Source organism: Oncorhynchus gorbuscha, linkage group LG10 (assembly GCF_021184085.1).
Source record: "Oncorhynchus gorbuscha isolate QuinsamMale2020 ecotype Even-year linkage group LG10, OgorEven_v1.0, whole genome shotgun sequence".
Taxonomy (NCBI): domain Eukaryota; kingdom Metazoa; phylum Chordata; class Actinopteri; order Salmoniformes; family Salmonidae; genus Oncorhynchus; species Oncorhynchus gorbuscha.
In genome coordinates this window covers 88,099,603-88,124,475 of record NC_060182.1, presented here as the reverse complement: position 1 = coordinate 88,124,475, position 24,873 = coordinate 88,099,603, and the positions used below count along the sequence as shown (strand labels likewise).

General features: G+C 46.3%; 1 protein-coding gene across 1 annotated transcript in view; it reads left to right on the top strand.

Moving 5' to 3' along the window:
* The window catches only part of LOC124046971 (ribosomal protein S6 kinase alpha-5-like), a 57,277-nt gene extending 37,871 nt beyond the window's left edge, over positions 1 to 19,406 (top strand). Inside the window, exons 9-17 of the mRNA XM_046367720.1 lie at positions 45 to 206; positions 2,069 to 2,200; positions 2,768 to 2,901; positions 5,602 to 5,695; positions 8,567 to 8,737; positions 9,079 to 9,270; positions 13,777 to 13,936; positions 18,122 to 18,288; positions 18,558 to 19,406. Coding sequence (XP_046223676.1) covers positions 45 to 206; positions 2,069 to 2,200; positions 2,768 to 2,901; positions 5,602 to 5,695; positions 8,567 to 8,737; positions 9,079 to 9,270; positions 13,777 to 13,936; positions 18,122 to 18,288; positions 18,558 to 19,406 — 2,061 coding nt within the window. The remainder of the gene's footprint in view (positions 1 to 44; positions 207 to 2,068; positions 2,201 to 2,767; positions 2,902 to 5,601; positions 5,696 to 8,566; positions 8,738 to 9,078; positions 9,271 to 13,776; positions 13,937 to 18,121; positions 18,289 to 18,557) is intronic.
* The last annotated feature ends 5,467 nt before the right edge of the window (positions 19,407 to 24,873 follow it).

Below are 24,873 nucleotides of genomic sequence, written 5' to 3'. Positions count from 1 at the left end.
TAATTTTATAGCGTTCTGTTGGGTTTCGTCTTCTCTCCTTTTAGAAGATAAACTGGGAGGACCTGGCAGCTAAGCGGGTGCTCGCCCCGTTCAAGCCAGTGATCAGGGATGAGCTGGATGTCAGCAACTTTGCGGAGGAGTTCACCGAAATGGACCCCACCTACTCCCCTGCAGCGATGCCTCAGAACTGTGACCGCGTCTTTCAGGTGGGACAGAAGTGTCCTCAATAGCTCGTTTAAGGTCAATACCAGCCTGTCTGTGTGCACATTGGTATTCAAATGGACTAAAAGGCTTTTCATTCAAAGCATAATTATAGCCATATGCAGTTTGGATAGGCCTAACAGATGTGAATGACTATTTATGCTATAGCTTTGAACCATAATGTGGCTTTCACACCCAATTCATAAAGCGCTTCACACAGAGCATGAGTGCTGATCTAGGATCAGTTTTTCTTTTTGGATCATAATTATAGGACAGAGGGACCGGATCGTAGATCTGCACTCCTACACTTAGACGCTTTATGAATACAGCTGTATGCCAGCTTATGGTCTCGTGTCTGATTGATGTAGTCTATTGCGTGAGATCTCAGCTGTGATTGCCATGCCTTCTGGCTCCTCGAGCCTCCTCCTCCTGGCTGATCAATAGGCCCATTAAAAGGGGCTTCTCTCTCTTTTCTCTACTGGTATAAAAGGTTACGGTTCCAGAGAATCACCATGTCTGCCTCAATTACGCCTTAAACCTCTGATTGCCAACTTTATCTTGGCTTGTCTTGTTTTATTTCCCCACTTTCACAAATACTGGAATTTGTAGGCTAGTCTTTATCATTTACAGCCATGCCTTAGTGTTAGATAGAGCTAGTGGCTGAGATCACAACGTTTAACTCTGGGGTCTGCTCTCCCACTCGCCTCACAAAACAAAATTAAATTGCGTTATAAACTGGGTGGTTCGAGCCCTAAATGCTGATTGGCTGACAGCCGTGGTATATTAATTATAGCCCTGACGAGATGTAATTTCACAGCAGAGCAATCAGATATTGAAGCCTGGCAATTTGGGCATTCTCATGCTTCCATCCCCATTCATCCATCCATCAATCCTTCCGTCCATACGTGCGTGTGTGTGTGTGTGTGTGTGTGTGTGTGTGCGTGTGTGTGTGTGTGTGTGTGTGTGTGCGTGTGTGTGTGCGTGCATATAAGCGTGTAAACCCTGGGCCCTGCACAGCTGGAGCCAGGCAGCACATCCCAATCCCATCAGAGATGACAGTTCTAACAATGAGCACAGATGGACAACCAATGAATGGCAGCCATTGTCACGCTCACTCCAGTTTTTACAGTATTGACAGGTTATAATTAGTTCTTGACTGAGCTGTAATGGGATGTCCTGGTTATACAAAAAACTAAGTCTCTGGTAGGCACTATACTGTGAAGGGTATACCAGTCTCTGGTAGGCACTATACTGTGAAGGGTATACCAGTCTCTGGTAGGCACTATACTGTGAAGGGTATACCAGTCTCTGGTAGGCACTATACTGTGAAGGGTATACCAGTCTCTGGTAGGCACTATACTGTGAAGGGTATACCAGTCTCTGGTAGGCACTATACTGTGAAGGGTATACCAGTCTCTGGTAGGCACTATACTGTGAAGGGTATACCAGTCTCTGGTAGGCACTATACTGTGAAGGGTATACCAGTCTCTGTCCTGCATATTAAACCTCGTCTTCCTATGTATGCGTCAACTTGTTCATGGCCCCCTCCTGCTTCATCTCTCTCTGTGTCTCCTGGTTACAGGGTTACTCGTTCATGGCCCCCTCCTGCTTCATCTCTCTCTGTGTCTCCTGGTTACAGGGTTACTCGTTCATGGCCCCCTCCTGCTTCATCTCTCTCTGTGTCTCCTGGTTACAGGGTTACTCGTTCATGGCCCCCTCCTGCTTCATCTCTCTCTGTGTCTCCTGGTTACAGGGTTACTCGTTCATGGCCCCCTCCTGCTTCATCTCTCTCTGTGTCTCCTGGTTACAGGGTTACTCGTTCATGGCCCCCTCCTGCTTCATCTCTCTCTGTGTCTCCTGGTTACAGGGTTACTCGTTCATGGCCCCCTCCATCTTGTTCAAGAGAAATGCTGTGATGGATGACACGCTGCAGCTGTGTGGAGGATCAAGATCACAGAGACCAGGGTCTGCTGCTGTGGCCCGCAGCGCCATGATTAAGGTACAACACACACACAGCTGGGTGGGGGTTCAGGATTACTGTGGCCTGCAACACCATGATGAAGGTACAACACACACACACACAGCTGGGTGGGGGTTCAGGATTGCTGTGGCCTGCAACACCATGATGAAGGTGCAACACACACACACACACACAGCTGGGTGGGGTTCAGGATTGCTGTGGCCTGCAACACCATGATGAAGGTACAGCATCGTTACTGTGTGTGTGTGTACAGTACAGTTAGATGGATAGGGTTATCTCTTCCCTCCACACACACACACACACTTAGGCTAGGCAACATTAACTAAGTTTTTTTCTTTGGGGGGTTGTCATCTCCTCTGCTCTCTCATCCTTGCTTCACTAAGCTCTATAATGAGTCTTGATGTGTGTGGCTGTGTACTGTGTTGTGTCTAATATAACATATATATAACATATAGTTACAGCATTGGATCACATTGAAAACAGGATTGTTACTCAGTTGCTTGGTCTGAGGCGTGATGAGGTATAGACAAACTTTGTAATAAGATGGCTTTGATTTGACCTAAACAATGATTTCCCTTCCTTTAGGACTCTCTGTTTTATATGAACTATGAGATGGACCTGAAGGACAATGCCCTTGGTGAAGGAAGCTTCTCTATCTGTAGGCAGTGCACCCACAAGAAGACTGGACAGATGTACGCTGTGAAGATCGTCAGTAAGAGGTACAGTTACCATAGTCCTGCCTGATCCCAGATCAGTTGGTGCTGAATGGTCTGCTTATACAGTATGATCATTGTCAAGCCAAACTGACACGTACCAGGCCCAGACCAGTGTGGTCCTCTGGAGGTCCGTGTGGTCCTCTGGACACCAGTATGGTCCTCAGTAGGTTGGTAGAGCCTATTGGTAGAGCATGGCTCTTTAGTGGGTTTGATTGGCCAGTCCACCCAGACATAAAGCGTGTGTATATATACAGGATTTTTCTGTATTTATTAAGGTTCCTATTTAATGTGTCCAGTGTCTTTTTGTTTCCTTTCAATGTTCAGGAACGGTATGTTTTGTAAAAATGTAGTTATATATTTAGTTATATATATGTGAAACTGACCTTACTGTTCAGGGATGACATTCTTATTTTTTATATACAGTACCAGTCAAAAGTTTAGACACACCTACTGATTCAAGAGCTTTTCTTTATTTTTACTATTTTCTACATTGTAGAATAATAGTGAAGTCATCAAAACTATGAAATAACACACATGGAATCATGTGGTAACCAAAAAATTGTTAAACAAATCTAAATATATTTGAGATTCTTTAAAGTAGCCACCCATTGCCTTGATGACATCTTTGCACAGTCTTGGAATTCTCTCAACCAGCTTCATGAGGAATGCTTTTCCACCAGTCTTGAAGGAGTTCCCACATATGCTGAGCACTTGTTAGCTGCTTTTCCTTCACTCTGCAGTCCAACTCATCCCAAACCATCTCAATTGGGTTGAGGTTGGGTGATTGTGGAGGTCAGGTCATCTGATGCAGCGCTCCATCACTCTCCTTGGTCAAATAGCCCTTACACAGCCTGGAGTTGTGTTTTGGGTCATTGTCCTGTTGAAAAACAAATGATAGTCCCACTAAGCTCAAACCTAATGGGATGGCGTAACGCTGCAGAATACTGTGGTAGCCATGCTGGTTAAGTGTGCCTTGAATTCTAAATAAATCACAGACAGTGTCACCAGCAAAGCACCATCACACCACCACCTCTATGCTTCACGGTGGGAACCACACATGCAGAGATCATCCGTTCACCTACTCTGCATCTCACAAAGACACGGCGGTTGGAACCAAAAATGTCAAATTTGGACAGATTTCCACCGTTCTAATGTCCATTGCTCGTGTTTCTTGGCCCAAGCAAGTCTCGTCATCTTATTGGTGTCCATTAGTAGTGGTTTCTTTGCAGCAATTCGACCATGAAGGCCTGATTTACTCAGTCATATTGACTGATCTTGATTTTTTTAAGTAATGGACTGTCATTTCTCTTTGCTTATTTGAGCTGTTCTTGCCATAATATGGACTTGGTCTTTTACCAAACAGGGCTATCTTCTGTATACCAACCCTACCTTGTCACAACACAACTGATTGGCTCAAATGCATTAAGAAGGAAAGAAATTCTACAAATTAACTTTTAATAAGGCACACCTGTTATTTTAAATGCATTCCAGGTGACTACCTCATGAAGCTGGTTGGGAGTATTCCGAGAGTGTGCAAAGCTATTATTAAGGCTACTTTGAAGAATCTCAAATATAACACATTTTTGGGTTACTACATGAAAACATACGTGCTATTTTATAGTTTTGATGTCTTCACTACTATTCCACAGTATAGAAAATAGTAAAAATAAAGAAAAACCATGGAATGAGTAGCTGTGTCCAAACTTTTGACTGGTACTGTATATACATAATGTGTTTTACTCCCTTTTCGTCATAACTAATTAGGATCTTGTCTCATCGCTGCATCTCCCCTACGGGCTCCAAAACATGACCCGTCAGACCTCACTCCTTAATACCCGCCCGCTTAACCTGGAAGCCAGCCTGCACCAATGTGTCAGAGGAAACACGGTTCAACTGACGACCGACGTCAGCCTGTCGACCCCCAGCCCAGCACAAGGAGCCGCTAGAGCATGATGAGCCAAGTAAAGATGCTGTGCGATGCTGTGCTTTAGACCACAGCGCCACATGGGAGACTGATGACACTCTTTGTCACCATGTGTCCTGTCTCCCCCCTCTAGGATGGAGTCTCCTTTCTGTTCAGGGATGACTGTGTTCTGTCTCCCCCTCTAGGTTGGAGGCTCCTTTCTGTTCAGTGATGACTCTGTGTCCTGTCTCCCCCTCTAGGATGGAGGCTCCTTTCTGTTCAGTGATGACTCTGTGTTCTGTCTCCCCCTCTAGGTTGGAGGCTCCTTTCTGTTCAGTGATGTCTCTGTGTCTTGTCTCTCCCCCTCTAGGATGGAGGCTCCTTTCTGTTCAGGGATGACTGTGTCCGGTCTCCCCCTCTAGGATGAAGGCTCCTTTCTGTTTAGGGATGACTCTGTGTCCGGTCTCTCCACTCTAGGATGGAGGCTCCTTTCTGTTCAGGGATGACTGTGTTCTGTCTCCCCCTCTAGGTTGGAGGCTCCTTTCTGTTCAGTGATGTCTCTGTGTCTTGTCTCTCCCCCTCTAGGATGGAGGCTCCTTTCTGTTCAGGGATGACTGTGTCCGGTCTCCCCCTCTAGGATGAAGGCTCCTTTCTGTTTAGGGATGACTCTGTGTCCGGTCTCTCCACTCTAGGATGGAGGCTCCTTTCTGTTCAGTGATGACTCTGTGTCCTGTCTCCCCCTCTAGGATGGAGGCTCCTTTCTGTTCAGTGATGACTCTGTGTCCGGTCTCCCCCTCTAGGATGGAGGCTCAGACACAGAAAGAGATCACAGCTCTGAAGCTCTGCGACGGCCACCCCAACATCATCAAGACTCACGAGATTTACCATGACCAGGTAAGGATTTTTCACCTCAATATTTAATGGATTCGGCTGAAGTAAGCAAAGCAACCACATATTTTAATTTCACTTTTATTTATACAGGTTCTTCTCATTGTGCTAAAATCTATTTTACAAGAGAGACCTGGTATCCCAACCATTGCCAGTAAAGCCCATCTTCAGAAATAGTCGCTATCTGACGGAGCCAGTGATGGAGACAAGACTAAAGTCAGACAGGCAGCCTAATTAAGTCACTGATAGAACAAAGCAGAAGAATGTGGAAACTAGATTCCTCTGGGACATTCTCCCTCTGTTTTCTCCTCCTGGGACATTCTCCCTCTGTTTTCTCCTCCTGGGACATTCTCCCTCTGTTTTCTCCTCCTGGGACATTCTCCCTCTGTTTTCTCCTCCTGGGACATTCTCCCTCTGTTTTCTCCTCCTGGGACATTCTCCCTCTGTTTTCTCCTCCTGGGACATTCTCCCTCTTTTCTCCTCCTGGGACATTCTCCCTCTGTTTTCTCCTCCTGGGACATTCTCCCTCTGTTTTCTCCTCCTGGGACATTCTCCCTCTTTTCTCCTCCTGGGACATTCTCCCTCTGTTTTCTCCTCCTGGGACATTCTCCCTCTGTTTTCTCCTCCTGGGACATTCTCCCTCTGTTTTCTCCTCCTGGGACATTCTCCCTCTGTTTTCTCCTCCTGGGACATTCTCCCTCTGTTTTCTCCTCCTGGGACATTCTCCCTCTGTTTTCTCCTCCTGGGACATTCTCCCTCTGTTTTCTCCTCCTGGGACATTCTCCCTCTGTTTTCTCCTCCTGGGACATTCTCCCTCTGTTTTCTCCTCCTGGGACATTCTCCCTCTGTTTTCTCCTCCTGGGACATTCTCCCTCTGTTTTCTCCTCCTGGGACATTCTCCCTGTTTTCTCCTCTTGGGACATTCTCCCTCTGTTTTCTCCTCCTGGGACATTCTCCCTCTGTTTTCTCCTCCTGGGACATTCTCCCTCTGTTTTCTCCTCCTGGGACATTCTCCCTCTGTTTTCTCCTCCTGGGACATTCTCCCTCTGTTTTCTCCTCCTGGGACATTCTCCCTCTGTTTTCTCCTCCTGGGACATTCTCCCTCTGTTTTCTCCTCCTGGGACATTCTCCCTCTGTTTTCTCCTCCTGGGACATTCTCCCTCTGTTTTCTCCTCCTGGGACATTCTCCCTCTGTTTTCTCCTCCTGGGACATTCTCCCTCTGTTTTCTCCTCCTGGGACATTCTCCCTCTGTTTTCTCCTCCTGGGACATTCTCCCTCTGTTTTCTCCTCCTGGGACATTCTCCCTCTGTTTTCTCCTCCTGGGACATTCTCCCTCTGTTTTCTCCTCCTGGGACATTCTCCCTCTGTTTTCTCCTCCTGGGACATTCTCCCTCTGTTTTCTCCTCCTGGGACATTCTCCCTCTGTTTTCTCCTCCTGGGACATTCTCCCTCTGTTTTCTCCCTCCTGGGACATTCTCCCTCTGTTTTCTCCTCCTGGGACATTCTCCCTCTGTTTTCTCCTCCTGGGACATTCTCCCTCTGTTTTCTCCTCCTGGGACATTCTCCCTCTGTTTTCTCCTCCTGGGACATTCTCCCTCTGTTTTCTCCTCCTGGGACATTCTCCCTCTGTTTTCTCCTCCTGGGACATTCTCCCTCTGTTTTCTCCTCCTGGGACATTCTCCCTCTGTTTTCTCCTCTTGGGACATTCTCCTCTGTTTTCCCTCCTGGGACATTCTCCCTGTTTTCTCCTCTTGGGACATTCTCCTTCTGTCCTCTCCTTCCGGGACATTCTCCCTGTTTTCTCCTCTTGGGACATTCTCCTTCTGTCCTCTCCTCTTGGGACATTCTCCCTCTGTTCTCTCCTTCAAATTGTCCTATAATAAAGACGATACTATCCCCCTCATAGTTCAGGTTGTATTAGTCTCAGTACAGTACAGCTCCTGAACCATATATAGGTACATCCACTATAGGTATAGATTCATCAAACCCACATGGAACATATTTCTGTATGTGGGCCTTGAGTTTAGTGAACAAAATAAAAACTACTTGCTCCAAATTGGGTCAAACAAGTGTGTGTGTGTGTGTGTTCATGTCTCTGTGTGTGTGGTTGATATTTCTGGGGTTCATTAGCTGGGGCACTTCAGGCCTAGGAGCACCACTAGCACTGATGAGCTCTGCTGGATTGTTACTGTACTGGTACCTCAGAGAGGGTTGCGACTCAAATGGCACCCTATTCCCTTTATAGTGCACTACTTTAGACCAGAGCCCTATGGGTAGTGCAAAACTTTAGACCAGAGCCCTATGGGCCCTGTGCAAAAGAAGTACACTATAAAAGGGAATCGGGTGCCATTTGGGATGCAGGCAGAGTGAGGGCTTTGACCTAGATCAAAGCAAAGCCCCCTCGCTGCGCCTTTCAACCCCCCCCCTCTCCCAATCTGCCTCCCGATTTTCCACCCTGCACTTCACCCACCCACCCACCCGCCCGCTCCCCACCCCCCTCTGCTCCCCACCCCCTTTCCCCGCTCCCCACCCCTCTGTTCCTCATCTCTCAGTCACTGTAAGAGCTGGATTGTTGTTAGGAATATTTAAATGTGGATTCAGGGTTTCTACTGTTAGAATTTCCGAAACTATTTCAGCTATTGTATAACTACATCCTTAGCTCAGAGCACTCCGAGCAGGACGGATCATATTAACTCAGTAAAGCATATGATTTCATTACAAATCTAATATAATTACAAAATCTATAGGAATATTTCCATGCATATATTAACTATTAATACGTAGTAAACATGAGTCATTATATTGTACTGTACACTGTAATGCTTCTCTCTGGAGATACTAGGAGTAACTCTGTCCATCTTTCTGTCTCTCTCTAGCTGCATACGTACCTGGTGTTGGAGCTGCTGCGTGGTGGAGAGCTGCTGGAGAGGATCCGGAGGAAGCAGCACTTCAGTGAGACTGAGGCCAGCCGCATCATGAGAAGACTGGTGTCAGCCGTCAGCCACATGCACGATGTAGGAGTGGTACACAGAGACCTCAAACCAGAGGTACTATTGAAGCTGTGTGTGTGTGTGTGTGTGTGTGTGTGTGTGTGTGTGTGTGTGTGTGTGTGTGTGTGTGTGTGTGTGTGTGTGTGTGTGTGTGTGTGTGTGTGTGTGTGTGTGTGTGTGTGTGTGTGTGTGTGTGTGTGTGTGTAATACATAAAATTACAGTACCAAATACTTGGGCAAGTGGATCTGAAACTGACATCTCAGAAGTGTTGCTTCTCATCCTTCCCCATCACGAGGCTAGAAAATGCCACCTATGTGCCATTACTAAATGGCAGTGATACATTTAGACAGAGTAGAAATAACACAAACATGTTTCTCTCTTGCAACCCATTTTTCAGAACCTGCTGTTCACAGATGAGAGTGAGAACGCTGAGATAAAGATCATAGACTTTGGGTTCGCCCGGCTGAAGCCTCCAGACAACCAGCTGCTGAAGACACCGTGTTTCACCCTGGCCTACGCCGCGCCGGAGATCCTCAAGTACGACGGCTACGATGAGTCATGTGACCTCTGGAGCCTGGGGGTCATCCTGGTGAGTGGAGGTCCGAAGGGGTACAAGAGGAGTGAATACATACAGTGGGGAGAACAAGTATTTGATACACTGCCGATTTTGCAGGTTTTCCAAAAAGCATGTAGAGGTCTATCATTTTTATCATAGGTACACTTCAACTGTGAGGGACACATTCTAAAACAAAAATCCAGAAAATGACATTGTATGATTTTTAAGTAATTAATTTGCATTTTATTGGATGACATAAGTATTTGATACATCAGAAAAGCAGAAATTAATATTTGGTACAGAAACCTTTGTTTGCAATTACAGAGATCATACGTTTCCTGTAGTACTTGACCAGGTTTGCACACACTGCAGCAGGGATTTTGGCCCACTCCTCCATACAGACCTTCTCCAGATCCTTCAGGTTTCGGGGCTGTCGCTGGGCAATACTGACTTTCAGCTCCCTCCAAAGATTTTCTATTGGGTTCAGGTCTGGAGACTGGCTAGGCCACTCCATGACCTTGAGATGCTTCTTACGGAGCCACTCCTTAGTTGCACTGGCTGTTTGTTTCAGGTCGTTGTCATGCTGGAAGACCCAGCCACGACCCATCTTCAATGCTCTTACTGAGGGAAGGAGGCTGGCTATTGGCCGAGATCGAGATACATGGCCCCATCCATCCTCCCCTCAATACAGCGCAGTCTCCTGGCCCCTTTGCAGAAAAACATCTCCAAAGAATGATGTTTCCACCTCCATGCTTCACAGTTGGGATGGTATTCCTTAGGGTTCTATTCATCCTTCTTCTTCCTCCAAACACGGCGAGTGGAGTTTAGACCAAAAAGCTCTATTTTTGTCTCATCAGACCAAATATCCTTCTCCCATTCCTCCTCTGGATCATCCAGATGGTCATTGGCAAACTTCAGATGGGCCTGGACATGCACTGGCTTGAGCAGGGGGACCTTGTGTGCGCTGCAGGATTTTAATCCATGACGGCGTAGTGTGTTACTAATGGTTTTCTTTGAGACTGTGGTCCCAGCTCTCTTCAGGTCATTGACCAGGTCCTGCCGTGTAGTTCTGGGCTGATCTCTTACCTTCCTCATGATCATTGATGCCCCACGAGGTGAGATCTTGCATGGAGCCCCAGACCGAGGGTGATTGACCGTCATCTTGAACGTCTTCAATTTTCTTATAATTGCGCCAACAGTTGTTCCCTTCTCACCAAGCTGCTTGCCTATTGTCCTGTAGCCCACCCCAGCCTTTTGCAGGTCTACAATGGACAGGTGTCTTTTATACAGGTAACGAGTTCAAACAGGTGCAGTTAATACAGGTAATGAGTGGAGAACAGGAGGGCTTCTTAAAGAAAAACTAACAGGTCTGTGAGAGCTGGAATTCTTACTGGTTTGTAGGTGATCAAATACTTATGTCATGCAATAAAATGCAAATTAATTACTTAAAAATCATACAATGTGATTTTCTGGATTTTTGTTTTAGATTCCGTCTCTCACAGTTGAAGTGTACCTATGATAAAAATTACAGACCTCTACATGCTTTAAGTAGGAAAACCTGCAAAATCGTCAGTGTATCAAATACTTGTTCTCCCCACTGTATACCCTTCAAATGCATTGAAGGAGAAGGTCCTTCCCTCAGAACTTACATTTACATTTACATTTAAGTCATTTAGCAGACGCTCTTATCCAGAGCGACTTACAAATTGGTGCATTCACCTTATGACATCCAGTGGGACAGTCACTTAACAATAGTGCATCTAAAACTTAGGGGGGGTGGGGTGAGAGGGATTACTTATCCTATCCTAGGTATTCCTTAAAGAGGTGGGGTTTCAGGTGTCTCCGGAAGGTGGTGATTGACTCCGCTGTCCTGGCGTCGTGAGGGAGTTTGTTCCACCATTGGGGGGCCAGGGCAGCGAACAGTTTTGACTGGGCTGAGCGGGAGCTGTACTTCCTCAGTGGTAGGGAGGCGAGCAGGCCAGAGGTGGATGAACGCAGTGCCCTTGTTTGGGTGTAGGGCCTGATCAGAGCCTGGAGGTACTGAGGTGCCGTTCCCCTCACAGCTCCGTAGGCAAGCACCATGATCTTGTAGCGGATGCGAGCTTCAACTGGAAGCCAGTGGAGAGAGCGGAGGAGCGGGGTGACGTGAGAGAACTTGGGAAGGTTGAACACCAGACGGGCTGCGGCGTTCTGGATGAGTTGAAGGGGTTTAATGGCACAGGCAGGGAGCCCAGCCAACAGCGAGTTGCAGTAATCCAGACGGGAGATGACAAGTGCCTGGATGAGGACCTGCGCCGCTTCCTGTGTGAGGCAGGGTCGTACTCTGCGGATGTTGTAGAGCATGAACCTACAGGAACGGGCCACCGCCTTGATGTTGGTTGAGAACGACAGGGTGTTGTCCAGGATCACGCCAAGGTTCTTGGCGCTCTGGGAGGAGGACACAATGGAGTTGTCAACCGTGATGGCGAGATCATGGAACGGGCAGTCCTTCCCCGGGAGGAAGAGCAGCTCCGTCTTGCCGAGGTTCAGCTTGAGGTGGTGATCCGTCATCCACACTGATATGTCTGCCAGACATGCAGAGATGCGATTCGCCACCTGGTCATCAGAAGGGGGAAAGGAGAAGATTAATTGTGTGTCGTCTGCATAGCAATGATAAGAGAGACCATGTGAGGTTATGACAGAGCCAAGTGACTTGGTGTATAGCGAGAATAGGAGAGGGCCAAGAACAGAGCCCTGGGGGACACCAGTGGTGAGAGCGCGTGGTGAGGAGACAGATTCTCGCCACGCCACCTGGTAGGAGCGACCTGTCAGGTAGGATGCAATCCAAGCGTGGGCCGCGCCGGAGATGCCCAACTCGGAGAGGGTGGAGAGGAGGATCTGATGGTTCACAGTATCGAAGGCAGCCGATAGATCTAGAAGGATGAGAGCGTTTTGAGAAGAAGGTTAGGGAACCGAGTTTCACACAAACTCAAGCTTATTTAATCCGGCCGCAGGTGGTTTGAGTAAAATATAAATAAATACATTTTTTATAAAACAATGTGTTGGGGGAGAAAACTACCTCAATCTATATTTCAAATACTACAACCAAATTGAAACTGTAGAAATATTAATGGACTTACATTTTATACAGTCTCTTCACTTTCCAGCTCGCTAAAAAACACCAAAATGACAGTCAGGGAGCATCGAAAATTGGACAGAGGTCTGTGTTTTGCACATTTTGATAGCAAGAAAATGTAACACATTTTCAGTGCGGCTGCTGGAGCTCGGTGAAGACTGAATGCAGCCTGTGGTCAAAATGAGCTCGACACTCCTGCTTTATACCTATTAGCTGCACTTCTCGTAGATCTGGCATTTGATTGACACGTCGATACAGCTACAGAAATTCCAGCTTGATTCAGCAGTTGTGAGTCAACATTCTGTGTGACCAGGCCATTCACATGTGGAGCTGTTCTGGTGTTCTCTGCATGCTGTGGTATTGTGTTATGTGGTTAGGGCCTGTCTGATATCCATCTCTTATTCAGTACAGTTACCATGCTCTTATCCTGTGGTGCTCTGCTCTACTGTGTTCTGTTCTGCTGTGTTCTGTTCTGCTCTACTCTGTTCTGCTCTACTCTGTTCTGCTCTACTCTGTTCTGCTCTACTCTGTTCTGCTCTACTCTGTTCTGCTCTACTCTGTTCTGCTCTACTCTGTTCTGTACTGAAACCCTTTAATATTCATCAGTAAATGAAGCACTACGATCAGCACTCTGCACTCCAGCTGCAGGCCTACTCAGAGTGGAGTGGGTTAATGGCCTAGGCTACAGTCTGCCTTTTGGGAAGCTTTTCAATGCTCATTTAAATTGTCGATTTTTATCATAACCCAAAACATGAGGTTTTCTTAATGTAAACAATGTGTAGCGTCTAAAGATGGATAAATAATCTCTGGAATGTCATGGACTGTCCGTCGTTACATTTAAAGTGCTGTCTATGAATTTGAGACGGGTTTCATTTCTCTAGCCCCATCCCTTAGCAGATGTTGTTGTTTTTATTAATCAGACTGAGCTTGAGGAAGAGAGGGGGAGGAAGAGCGATTTCTCCGCTTGGCCTCTCGAGTGTGCAGCCTCTCTCTCTTTTCTCTTCTCTATTTGCGTCGCCCCCTGGGGGTACAGTATAGTAGTGTGCTGGCTGGGCTGAATGTGTGTACAGAGCCGTGATGTGATGCTTCCTGACAGGCCAGGCTCTGTACGGCATAGTACCCTGGAAGCATAGTGAGCCGAGGAGCGGACACGCACACATGTCACAGAGCCACAGAGACAAACAGGCAATGGAAAAATGTTGTTTGCTTAATGAGGAATTCTAAACCAGGCCAACCTCAATCAGGCTTAGATCAGGTGAGAGTACACCTGGTACATTATTTACTAAGCTAGCGGTTTAAAGATGTGTAGACATACATGGAGAAAATGCATACCATAGTATACACAATATCCACATATAGGATTACGGAACATAATATTTATTGTTATATTGGATCATATATTTATTATTATTATTATATTTCAGTACACCATGCTGTCGGGTCAGGTGCCGTTCCAGTGTCAGGGGAAGAGTCTGGCCCGCACCAGTGCTGAAGAGATCATGAAGAAGATTAAACAGGGAGACTTCTCTTTTGAGGGAGAGGCTTGGCGGAGTGTCTCACAGCAGGCCAAAGACCTCATACAAGGTGAGCCTGGGAAATGGAACATCAGGGGCAGGGTTGGGGTCAATTCGAATTGAAGTCGGTCAATTTAGGAACTAACTAAAATTCCAATTCAATAATTGAGAAATTGATAAGGAGAAGCTATTTATTAAAGTGGAAGCTATTTATTAAAGGGGAAGCTATTTATTAAAGGAGAAGCTATTTATTAAAAGTGGAAGCTATTTATTAAAAGTGGAAGCTATTTATTAAAAGTGGAAGCTATTTATTAAAGGAGAAGCTATTTATTAAAGGAGAAGCTATTTATTAAAGGAGAAGCTATTTATTAAAGGAGAAGCTATTTGTTAAAGTGGAAGCTATTGATATGTATCAATGCAAAGTTACTCCTCGCTTCTCTATTTATCGAGTTATTACTTAAAAGCACTCAAAATGAAGAAGAATGAGGAAGTCGTGTCAGAGAATGAGGTGATTTAATATGGAGGCAAGCCAGCCTGTTCCCTATAAAGTAAACAACAGAAATAACTTCAAATGTATAACTTCAGCCTAAACCAAATTGTTTGCATGACTACTGATTTCAATTACAATTTCAGCCAATTTACAAGGAAATACTTTATGAAGTTATTTTTACAAATGAACTTTCAAGGTTTCTAGCCCTTACTAGCCTGCAAACGTTAGCCCTACTAGCCTGCTAATGTTACATTAGCACTACATGAGACAACTAGTTGCTATCAACATCTAACTTACAGCTAAATTAAAGTAAACCAAAATTTTGGAAATGCATAACGCCATCTAACCAGTAATCAAATAATATTAGAGCAGTCTTACAGGTTGATGGCTGGGGTCCATCCGATGATAAAAGCTTGCAGGCTGGATTAGCTACCAAAGCCAGGGGGAGGCGGGCGCTTCACCCGCCGATGGTGAAGGGAAATCCCAAATAGATTGATTCCAGATGTCCGTTAGCTAGCGTTTTAAGCCCACGGGAAGAAATTCTGTCTGGCCGCACGTGCCCCATCTGCGTCTTGTTTACGTCACACTTCCTGTGATTGGTGGATTGTAGTTCGCCACCGCCAACAATTTGTCCATAATGTAATTACATGCGAGCATGGCTAACTGCTAACGTTAGCCAGCTTCAGCAAGCTACCGAGTTAGCATTCGAACTCGGTAAACACAGATCATCCATATGACATTGAGAAGTAGCGCATTGTGGGTAGTTTCAAAGATATCCAGAAATAAGTAAATAAGTATGTAATAACCCAAAAGCATAACTATGTTTGTACTTCTAGGTAACCACATTGTGACATCAAATAAGTTACTAAGTCTTTGACCACACTGTGTTGTTATACATTGGTGAGTAAAAAGTCATGCTTCCTACCCTTTCAATTCGAGTTGACCCTGATCAGGGCTTTTGATATGAACTTCAGGCATGCTTTGTGTAACGGATGTGAAACGGCTAGCTTAGTTAGCGGTGTGCGCTAAATAGCGTTTCAATCGGTTACGTTACTTGCTCTGAGACCTTGAAGTAGTAGTTCCCCTTGCTCTGCAAGGGCCGCGGCTTTTGTGGAGCGATGGGTAACGATGCTTCGAGGGTGACTGTTGTTGATGTGTGCAGAAGGTCCCTGGTTCGCGCCCGGGTATGGGCGAGGGGACGGTTTAAAATTATACTGTTACATTTGCTACAAGGTGAAGGTTGCACCTTGCTTCAATGGTTCAATTTACTGAATAACTAAAATAATTATTCTGCATGTCCGGCCAGTTAAACGTTTGTTTTTCTTGTGTTTCACCCCTAGTTTGGTAAAAGTTTTGAATGACAGCATTATTGATTGAGTTGATGTATTAGTTTTGATTTGGTGTTTTCTCGTAGGAGTTGTGGATCCTCTAGTGTGCAGGTGATGCTGCTCAGTGTTCACCACAGGTTCTGTCTGTCATGTTCACCACAGGTTCTGTCTGTCATGTTCACCACAGGTTCTGTCTGTCATGTTCACCACAGGTTCTGTCTGTCATGTTCACCACAGTTTCTGTCTGTCATGTTCACCACAGGTTCTGTCTGTCATGTTCACCACAGGTTCTGTCTGTCAGTGTTCACCACAAATCAAATCAAATCAAATCAAATTTTATTTGTCACATACACATGGTTAGCAGATGTTAATGCGAGTGTAGCGAAATGCTTGTGCTTCTAGTTCCGACAATGCAGTGATAACCAACAAGTAATCTAACTAACAATTCCAAAACTACAGTCTTATACACAGTGTAAGGGGATAAGGAATATGTACATAAGGATATATGAATGAGTGATGGTACAGAGCAGCATACAGTAGATGGTATCGAGTACAGTATATACATATGAGATGAGTGTGTAGACAAAGTAAACAAAGTGGCATAGTTAAAGTGGCTAGTGATACATGTGTTACATAAGGATGCAGTCGATGTTGTAGAGTACAGTATATACATATGTATATGAGATGAATAATGTAGGGTAAGTAACATTATATAAGGTAGCATTGTTTAAAGTGGCTAGTGATATATTTACATCATTTCCCATCAATTCCCATTATTAAAATGGCTGGAGTTGGGTCAGTGTCAATGACAGTGTGTTGGCAGCAGCCACTCAATGTTAGTGGTGGCTATTTAACAGTCTGATGGCCTTGAGATAGAAGCTGTTTTTCAGTCTCTCGGTCCCAGCTTTGATGCACCTGTACTGACCTCGCCTTCTGGATGATAGCGGGGTGAACAGGCAGTGGTTCGGGTGGTTGATGTCCTTGATGATCTTTATGGCCTTCCTGTAACAACGGGTGGTGTAGGTGTCCTGGAGGGCAGGTAGTTTGCCCCCGGTGATGCGTTGTGCAGTCCTCACTACCCTCTGGAGAGCCTTACGGTTGAGGGCGGAGCAGTTGCCGTACCAGGCGGTGATACAGCCCGCCAGGATGCTCTCGATTGTGCATCTGTAGAAGTTTGTGAGTGCTTTTGGTGACAAGCCGAATTTCTTCAGCCTCCTGAGGTTGAATAGGCGCTGCTGCGCCTTCTTCACGACGCTGTCAGTGTGAGTGGACCAATTCAGTTTGTCTGTGATGTGTATGCCGAGGAACTTAAAACTAGCTACCCTCTCCACTACTGTTCCATCGATGTGGATAGGGGGTGTTCCCTCTGCTGTTTCCTGAAGTCCACAATCATCTCCTTAGTTTTGTTGACGTTGAGTGTGAGGTTATTTTCCTGACACCACACTCCAAGGGCCCTCACCTCCTCCCTGTAGGCCGTCTCGTCGTTGTTGGTAATCAAGCCTACCACTGTTGTGTCGTCCGCAAACTTGATGATTGAGTTGGAGCGTGCGTGGCCACGCAGTCGTGGGTGAACAGGGAGTACAGGAGAGGGCTCAGAACGCACCCTTGTGGGGCCCCCGTGTTGAGGATCAGCGGGGAGGAGATGTTGTTGCCTACCCTCACCACCTGGGGGCGGCCCGTCAGGAAGTCCAGTACCCAGTTGCACAGGGCGGGGTCGAGACCCAGGGTCTCGAGCTTGATGACGAGCTTGGAGGGTACTATGGTGTTGAATGCCGAGCTGTAGTCGATGAACAGCATTCTCACATAGGTATTCCTCTTGTCCAGGTGGGTTAGGGCAGTGTGCAGTGTGGTTGAGATTGCATCGTCTGTGGACCTATTTGGGCGGTAAGCAAATTGGAGTGGGTCTAGGGTGTCAGGTAGGGTGGAGGTGATATGGTCCTTGACTAGTCTCTCAAAGCACTTCATGATGACGGAAGTGAGTGCTACGGGGCGGTAGTCGTTTAGCTCAGTTACCTTAGCTTTCTTGGGAACAGGAACAATGGTGGCCCTCTTGAAGCATGTGGGAACAGCAGACTGGTATAGGGATTGATTGAATATGTCCGTAAACACACCGGCCAGCTGGTCTGCGCATGCTCGGAGGGCGCGGCTGGGGATGCCGTTCTGTCAGGTTCTGTCTGTCAGTGTTCACCACAGGTTATGTCTGTCAGTGTTCACCACAGGTTATGTCTGTCAGTGTTCACCACAGGTTCTGTCTGCTCCAAGGCTCTCCAACCCTGTTCCTGGAGAGCTACTGTCCTGTAGGTTTTCATTCTAACCCTGATCTAGCACACCTGATTGTTATAATTAACTGGTTGATAAGCCGAATCAGGTTAGTTAGAACTGGGGTTGAGGTGCCTAATTGTGTTTCTAATCTACAACGTTTGTGTGGTACCTATAGAGCTCCTGACTGTGGACCCTGACAAGCGGATCAAGATGTGTGGTCTGAGGTACAACGCCTGGCTCCAAGACGACAGCCAGCTCTCCTCCAACCCTCTGATGACACCTGACATCCTGGGTTCTTCCACCACCGTGTCTGTACACACCTACGTCAAGGCTACCTTCAATGTGAGCTTTATTCATTCATTCAGGAGAGTGTGGCATGGTGAGAGGGAGGGCCAGGTTTGCATTAGAGGATGCTGCAGGAAGAGTTTGAGAATATCAAATATCCCCTATTCAGTTGTTCTCATTAGCTCTTCCAAAGGGGATGGTGTGGGTGGGTAAAGATCCAAACATGTTTTTATTTCAGTATTTTTACTCTATTTTTAGTGAATGTTTATTGTGTTGTAGGTTACTGTTATTCATGTGAATGTGTTTGTTGTGCTCTGCTTCTCTAGGCGTTCAACAAGTGTACACGGGAGGGTTTCCGTCTGCAGACGGTGGACAAGGCCCCGCTGGCCAAGAGGAGGAAGTTGAAGAAGACCAGCACCAGCACAGAGACTAGGAGCAGCTCCGGAGAGAGCACCCGCTCCTCCTCCTCCTCCTCCCAGTCCCACCCGGACACCCGCTCCTCCTCCTCCTCCTCCCAGTCGCACCAGGACACCCGCTCATCCTTCTCCACCTCTTCCTCCTCCTCCTCCAGCTTGTCTCACCACAACACCCACTCCTCCTTTTCCTTTTCCCAGTCTCACCAGGACACCCTCTTCTCCTCTTCCTCCCTGTCCCACCAGGACACCCTCTTCTCCTCCACCCTGTCTCACCAGGACACCCACTCCTCCTCCACCCTGTCTCACCAGGACACTCACTCCTCCTCCACCCTGTCTCACCAGGACACCCACTCCTCCTCCACCCTGTCTCACCAGGACACCCACTCCTCCTCCACCCTGTCTCACCAGGACACCCACTCCTCCTCCACCCTGTCCCACCAGGACACCCACTCCTCCTCCACCCTGTCCCACCAGGACACCCACTCCTCCTCCACCCTGTCCCACCAGGACACTCACTCCTCCTCCACCCTGTCCCACCAGGACACTCACTCCTCCTCCACCCTGTCCCACCAGGACACCCACTCCTCCTCCACCCTGTCCCACCAGGAGAAGACTGGGGGAGATGGTATCGCCGACCCTCCATCCCAACCTTCCATCAGCTCCACCACCACCCCTGTCACCACACCCCTCTCCATGGGCTCAGACAACGACCCCGCCCCGGAACGCTCGCCGCCTCCAGCCTTCTACTTCTCAGACTGAGAGAGAGACTGAGAGAGAGACTGAGAGAGAGAGACTGAGAGAGAGAGACTGAGAGAGAGAGACTGAGAGAGAGAGACTGAGAGAGAGAGACTGAGAGAGAGAGACAGAGAGAGAGACTGAGAGAGAGAGACTGAGAGAGAGAGAGAGACTGAGAGAGAGAGACTGAGAGCGAGAGACTGATAGATAGAGAGGGAGACTGAGCGAGAGAGAGAGAAAGAGAGAGAAAGAGAGAGAGAGACTCAGATGGACAGCATGTAGATCTCTCTCTCTCTCCCTCCATGGCAGCACCCAGTCAATCGTTCACAATCAGCCACATGCATGGACCACAAGTACCTACACGCCTCCAGGCTGAGCATGCAGCAGGAACAGGACCCACCTCTCAATCATCACTAGCGGTAGACACACAGTAAATGAAAAGGACTGCCCTACATATCCAGAGCCAGACAGCGGAGAGACCCCTCTACAACCACACCTCTGTTTCAGTCATGTCTTCCTGTTTGTCTGGAAGGTAGGTCATAGTCCTGATTGTTTGCTTTTGTTTACACTGTGGTGTATTGCATTAGTAAAGACATTTTACTTTCAGCCACAAATCCTGCAGCTTATCACATTGGGAGGAACCTGTTGTTGGAGCATACTTCTCGTGGAGCATATATTTTGCGGTATTTATATATGACAATAATGCAGACTGAAATTATTTATGATTTGTTTTTATGTTAACTTATTAATGGTTCACAACTGTTTATGATAGATACAGTTGAAGTCGGAAGTTTACGTACACTTAGGTTGGAGTCATTAAAACTAGTTTTTCAACCACTGCACAAATTTTTTGTTAACAAACTATAGTTTTGGTAAGTTGGTTAGAACATCTACTTTGTGCATGACACAAGTAATCTTTCCAACAATTGTTTACAGACAGATTATTTCACTGTATCACAATTCCAGTGGGTCAGAAGTTTACATACACTAAGTTGACTGTGCCTTTAAACAGCTTGGAAATTTCCAGAAAATGATGTCATGGCTTTAGAAGCTTCTGATAGGCTAATTGACATCATTTGAGTCGATTGAAGTTGTACCTGTGGATGTATTTCAAGGCCTACCTTCAAACTCAGTGCCTCTTTGCTTGACATTATGGGAATATCTAAAGAAATCAGCCAAGACTTCAGATTTTTAGGGGGTCATTTCCAAATGCCTGAAGGTACCACGTTCATCTGTACAAACAATAGTACGCTAGTAAAAACACCATGGGACCACGCAGCTGTCATACCGCTCAGGAAGGAAACACGTTCTGTCTTCTAGAGATGGATGTACTTTGGTGCGAAAAGTGCAAATCAATCCCATCACAACAGCAAAGGACCTTGTAAAGATGCTGGAGGAAACAGGTAAAAAAGTATCTATATCCACAGTAAAAAGAGTCCTATATCGACATAACCTGAAAGACCGCTCAGCAAGGAAGAAGCCACTGCTCCAAAACCGCCATTAAAAAAAGCCAGACTACTGTTTGCAACTGCACATGGGGACAAAGATCGTAGTTTTTGGAGAAATGTCCTCTGGTCTGATGAAACAAAAATAGAACTGTTTGGCCATAATGACCATCATTATGTTTGGAGGAAAAAGAATAGATGGCATCATGAGGAGGGAAAATTACGTGAATATATTGAAGCAACATCTCAAGACATCAGTTAAAGCTTGGTAGCAAATGGATCTTCCAAATGGACAATGACCCCTAGCATACTTCCAAAGTTGTGGCAAAATGGCTTAAGGACTACAAAGTCAATGTATTGGAGTGGCCATCACAAAGCCGTGACCTCAATCCTATAAAACATTTGTGGGCACAACTGAAAAAGCGTGTGCGAGCAAGGAGGCCTACAAACCTGACTCAGTTACACCAGCTCTGTCAGGAGGAATGGGCCAGCATTCACACAACTTATTGTGGGAAGCTTGTGGAAGGCTACCCAAAATGTTTGACCCAAGTTAAACAATTTAAAGGCAATGCTACGAAATACTAATTGAGTGTATGTAAACTTCTGACCCACTGGGAATGTGATAAAAGAAATAAAAGCTGAAATAAATCATTCTCTCTACTATTATTCTGATAATATTCACCATTCTTAAAATAAAGTGGTGATCCTAACTGACCTAAGACAGGGAATGTCTACTAGGATTAAATGTCAGGAATTGTGAAAAACTGAGTTTAAATGTATTTGGCTTAGGTGTATGTAAACTTCCGACTTCAACTGTATATATGCTCGAACCTAGAACTTTAGAACCCTTGAGCTCTAGAACCCTTGAGCTGAAGAGGCAGTTTCAAGTCATCGCAGAAGGTTTGCAATGGCAGGTTGATGTGGTTTCAGGATGATTCCTACAATAGATATTTCAAACAGCCACTTCAGTGCTTCAACCTCTCATAATGAGATCATGATGCAATTGTTTGTTGATCAGATCATGTAAGCATGTATTTATGGGGGTTTTATCCAACGAGAAAACAGGGTCTCATGCTGATCTGAACGCATGTGACCAATCAAATGATGTGTCATTGTTGTCACAATGTAAGACATCAGTATGTAAAGTATATTTCTTTGACAATGGCTCTTTTGGATGGCCTTTATGAGAAGTCAGTTTGGAGAAAGATCACTTGTTCATTTCCCTGCCGTAAAACAATATATAGGCGGATATATCAGTAGGTTTTCTCCCCCCAAAAAACCTGTCGCTCCGTCTCTAGTGATGTTACTGTTTTTATGGGTGTATTGTAGCTTCTTCTGTCTCGGCTCCTGGAGGAATAGTTATTGTTTGTCTTGGAAAGAGGCAAAGGAGTACTGTACCAAAAATCTCTGCCTTTTCTCTATTAGATGGCTTGCCCTTGTGTATGCTTCAGACTAGAGACATATATACAGTTAACTGCCAAAGTAAATGAAACGCCCAACATAAAGCATTTTAATAGGGTGTTTGAGCCAGAACAGCTTCAATGCACCTGGCATAGATTCTACAAGTGTCTGGAACTGTTGGATGTGAAGACATTCTTCCACCTAGAAATTCCATCATTTTGTGTTTTGTTGATGGTGGTGGAAAACTCTGTCTCAGGCTCCGCTCCACACTCTCCTGTAAGTGCTCAATTGAGTTAAGATCTGGTGACACACTTTAAACCTCCTATGCTCCTTTTTAGACCACTGTTTCAAAGTCACTGAGATCTCTTCTTCTAGCCATGGTAGCCAAAATAATGGTCAACTGGGCATGTTTATACATGACCCCTAAGCATCATGGGATGTTAATTGTGTAATTAACTCAGGAACCACACTTGTATGGAAGCACCTGCTTTCAATATTCTTTGTATCCCTCGTTTATACAAGTGTTTCCTTTATTTTGACAGTTACATGTATATACAGTCTGTATAACTGCTTTAGACTATAGTAAACAGTTGACTGGTTATCATGTTTTGTCTGTCTGTCTGTCTGTCTCTCTGTCTCTGTCTCTGTCTCTCTGTCTCTGTCTCTGTCTCTGTCTCTCTCTCTCTCTCTCTCTCTCTCTCTCTCTCTCTCTCTCTCTCTCTCTCTCTCTCTCTCTCTCTCTCTCTCTCTCTCTCTCTCTCTCTCTCTCAGGTGGTTTGAACTTTTTCCACTTACTGTCATGTTTGTTTTCTGCTCTTGTGATACACACCTTGACATGTTGCTTTACAAAGAGAGCGAGAGAGACAGAGGCTTTGGTAAAGGGCTTCATATGATATATTGGTTCATGCTGAAACTATGCATATATTCTATATCTATCCATCATGTCAAGCTGTCCAAGAATATCTTATAGCTTGATATGTCAAGAGAACACCGTGGTCACACACACCAAACCCCCAAGAACATGGCTTTCCATGAAATAAAAAGGCTGAACCCTTCCCTTGAAGCTAAACGGTACAAAGCTCATCTCTGACTTCAGTCTGCATGAGTTCCCTTCCTGCTTCTCTTCTGCCTCATTAAACCTCAAGCCTTTTGTTTGGATCTATTAATAGACTACAGCACAGCCACTGAAGAGAAGAAGCAGGGGATGAGAAGAGAGGATGGGGGGCGGTGTAATAGCACAGCCATGGAGGAGGAAGCAGAGGAGGAGAGAAAGATGGGTCCCTTCAACGGTGGGTCCCTTCAATAGTACCGTAACGGTGGGTCCCTTCAATAGTACCGTAACGGTGGGTCCCTTCAATAGTACCGTAACGGTGGGTCCCTTCAATAGTACCGTAGCGGTGGGTCCCTTCAATAGTACCGTAACGGTGGGTCCCTTCAATAGTACCGTAACGGTGGGTCCCTTCAATAGTACCGTAGCGGTGGGTCCCTTCAATAGTACCGTAACGGTGGGTCCCTTCAATAGTACCGTAACGGTGGGTCCCTTCAATAGTACCGTAGCAGTGGGTCCCTTCAATAGTACCGTAACGGTGGGTCCCTTCAATAGTACCGTAGCAGTGGGTCCCTTCAATAGTACCGTAACGGTGGGTCCCTTCAATAGTACCGTAACGGTGGGTCCCTTCAATAGTACCGTAACGGTCCGTCCCTTCAATAGTACCGTAACGGTCCGTCCCTTCAATAGTACCGTAACGGTGGGTCCCTTCAATAGTACCGTAACGGTGGGTCCCTTCAATAGTACCGTAGCAGTGGGTCCCTTCAATAGTACCGTAGCGGTGGGTCCCTTCAATAGTACCGTAACGGTGGGTCCCTTCAATAGTACCGTAACGTTGGGTCCCTTCAACGGTGGGTCCCTTCAATAGTACCGTAACGGTGGGTCCCTTCAATAGTGCCGTAACGGTCCGTCCCTTCAATAGTACCGTAACGGTCCGGTCCCTTCAATAGTACCGTAACGGTGGGTCCCTTCAATAGTACCGTAACGGTGGGTCCCTTCAATAGTACCGTAACGGTGGGTCCCTTCAATAGTACCGTAACGGTGGGTCCCTTCAATAGTACCGTAGCGGTGGGTCCCTTCAATAGTACCGTAGCGGTGGGTCCCTTCAATAGTACCGTAACGGTCCGTCCCTTCAATAGTACCGTAACGGTCCGTCCCTTCAATAGTACCGTAACGGTGGGTCCCTTCAATAGTACCGTAACGGTCCGTCTCTTCAATAGTACCGTAACGGTGGGTCCCTTCAATAGTACCGTAACGGTGGGTCCCTTCAATAGTACCGTAACGGTCCGTCTCTTCAATAGTACCGTAACGGTCCGTCCCTTCAATAGTACCGTAACAGTCCGTCCCTTCAATAGTACCGTAACGGTCCGTCCCTTCAATAGTACCGTAACGGTCCGTCCCTTCAATAGTACCGTAACGGTGGGTCCCTTCAATAGTACCGTAACGGTCCGTCTCTTCAATAGTTCCGTAACGGTGGGTCCCTTCAATAGTACCGTAACGGTCCGTCTCTTCAATAGTACCGTAACGGTGGGTCCCTTCAATAGTACCGTAACGGTGGGTCCCTTCAATAGTACCGTAACGGTCCGTCTCTTCAATA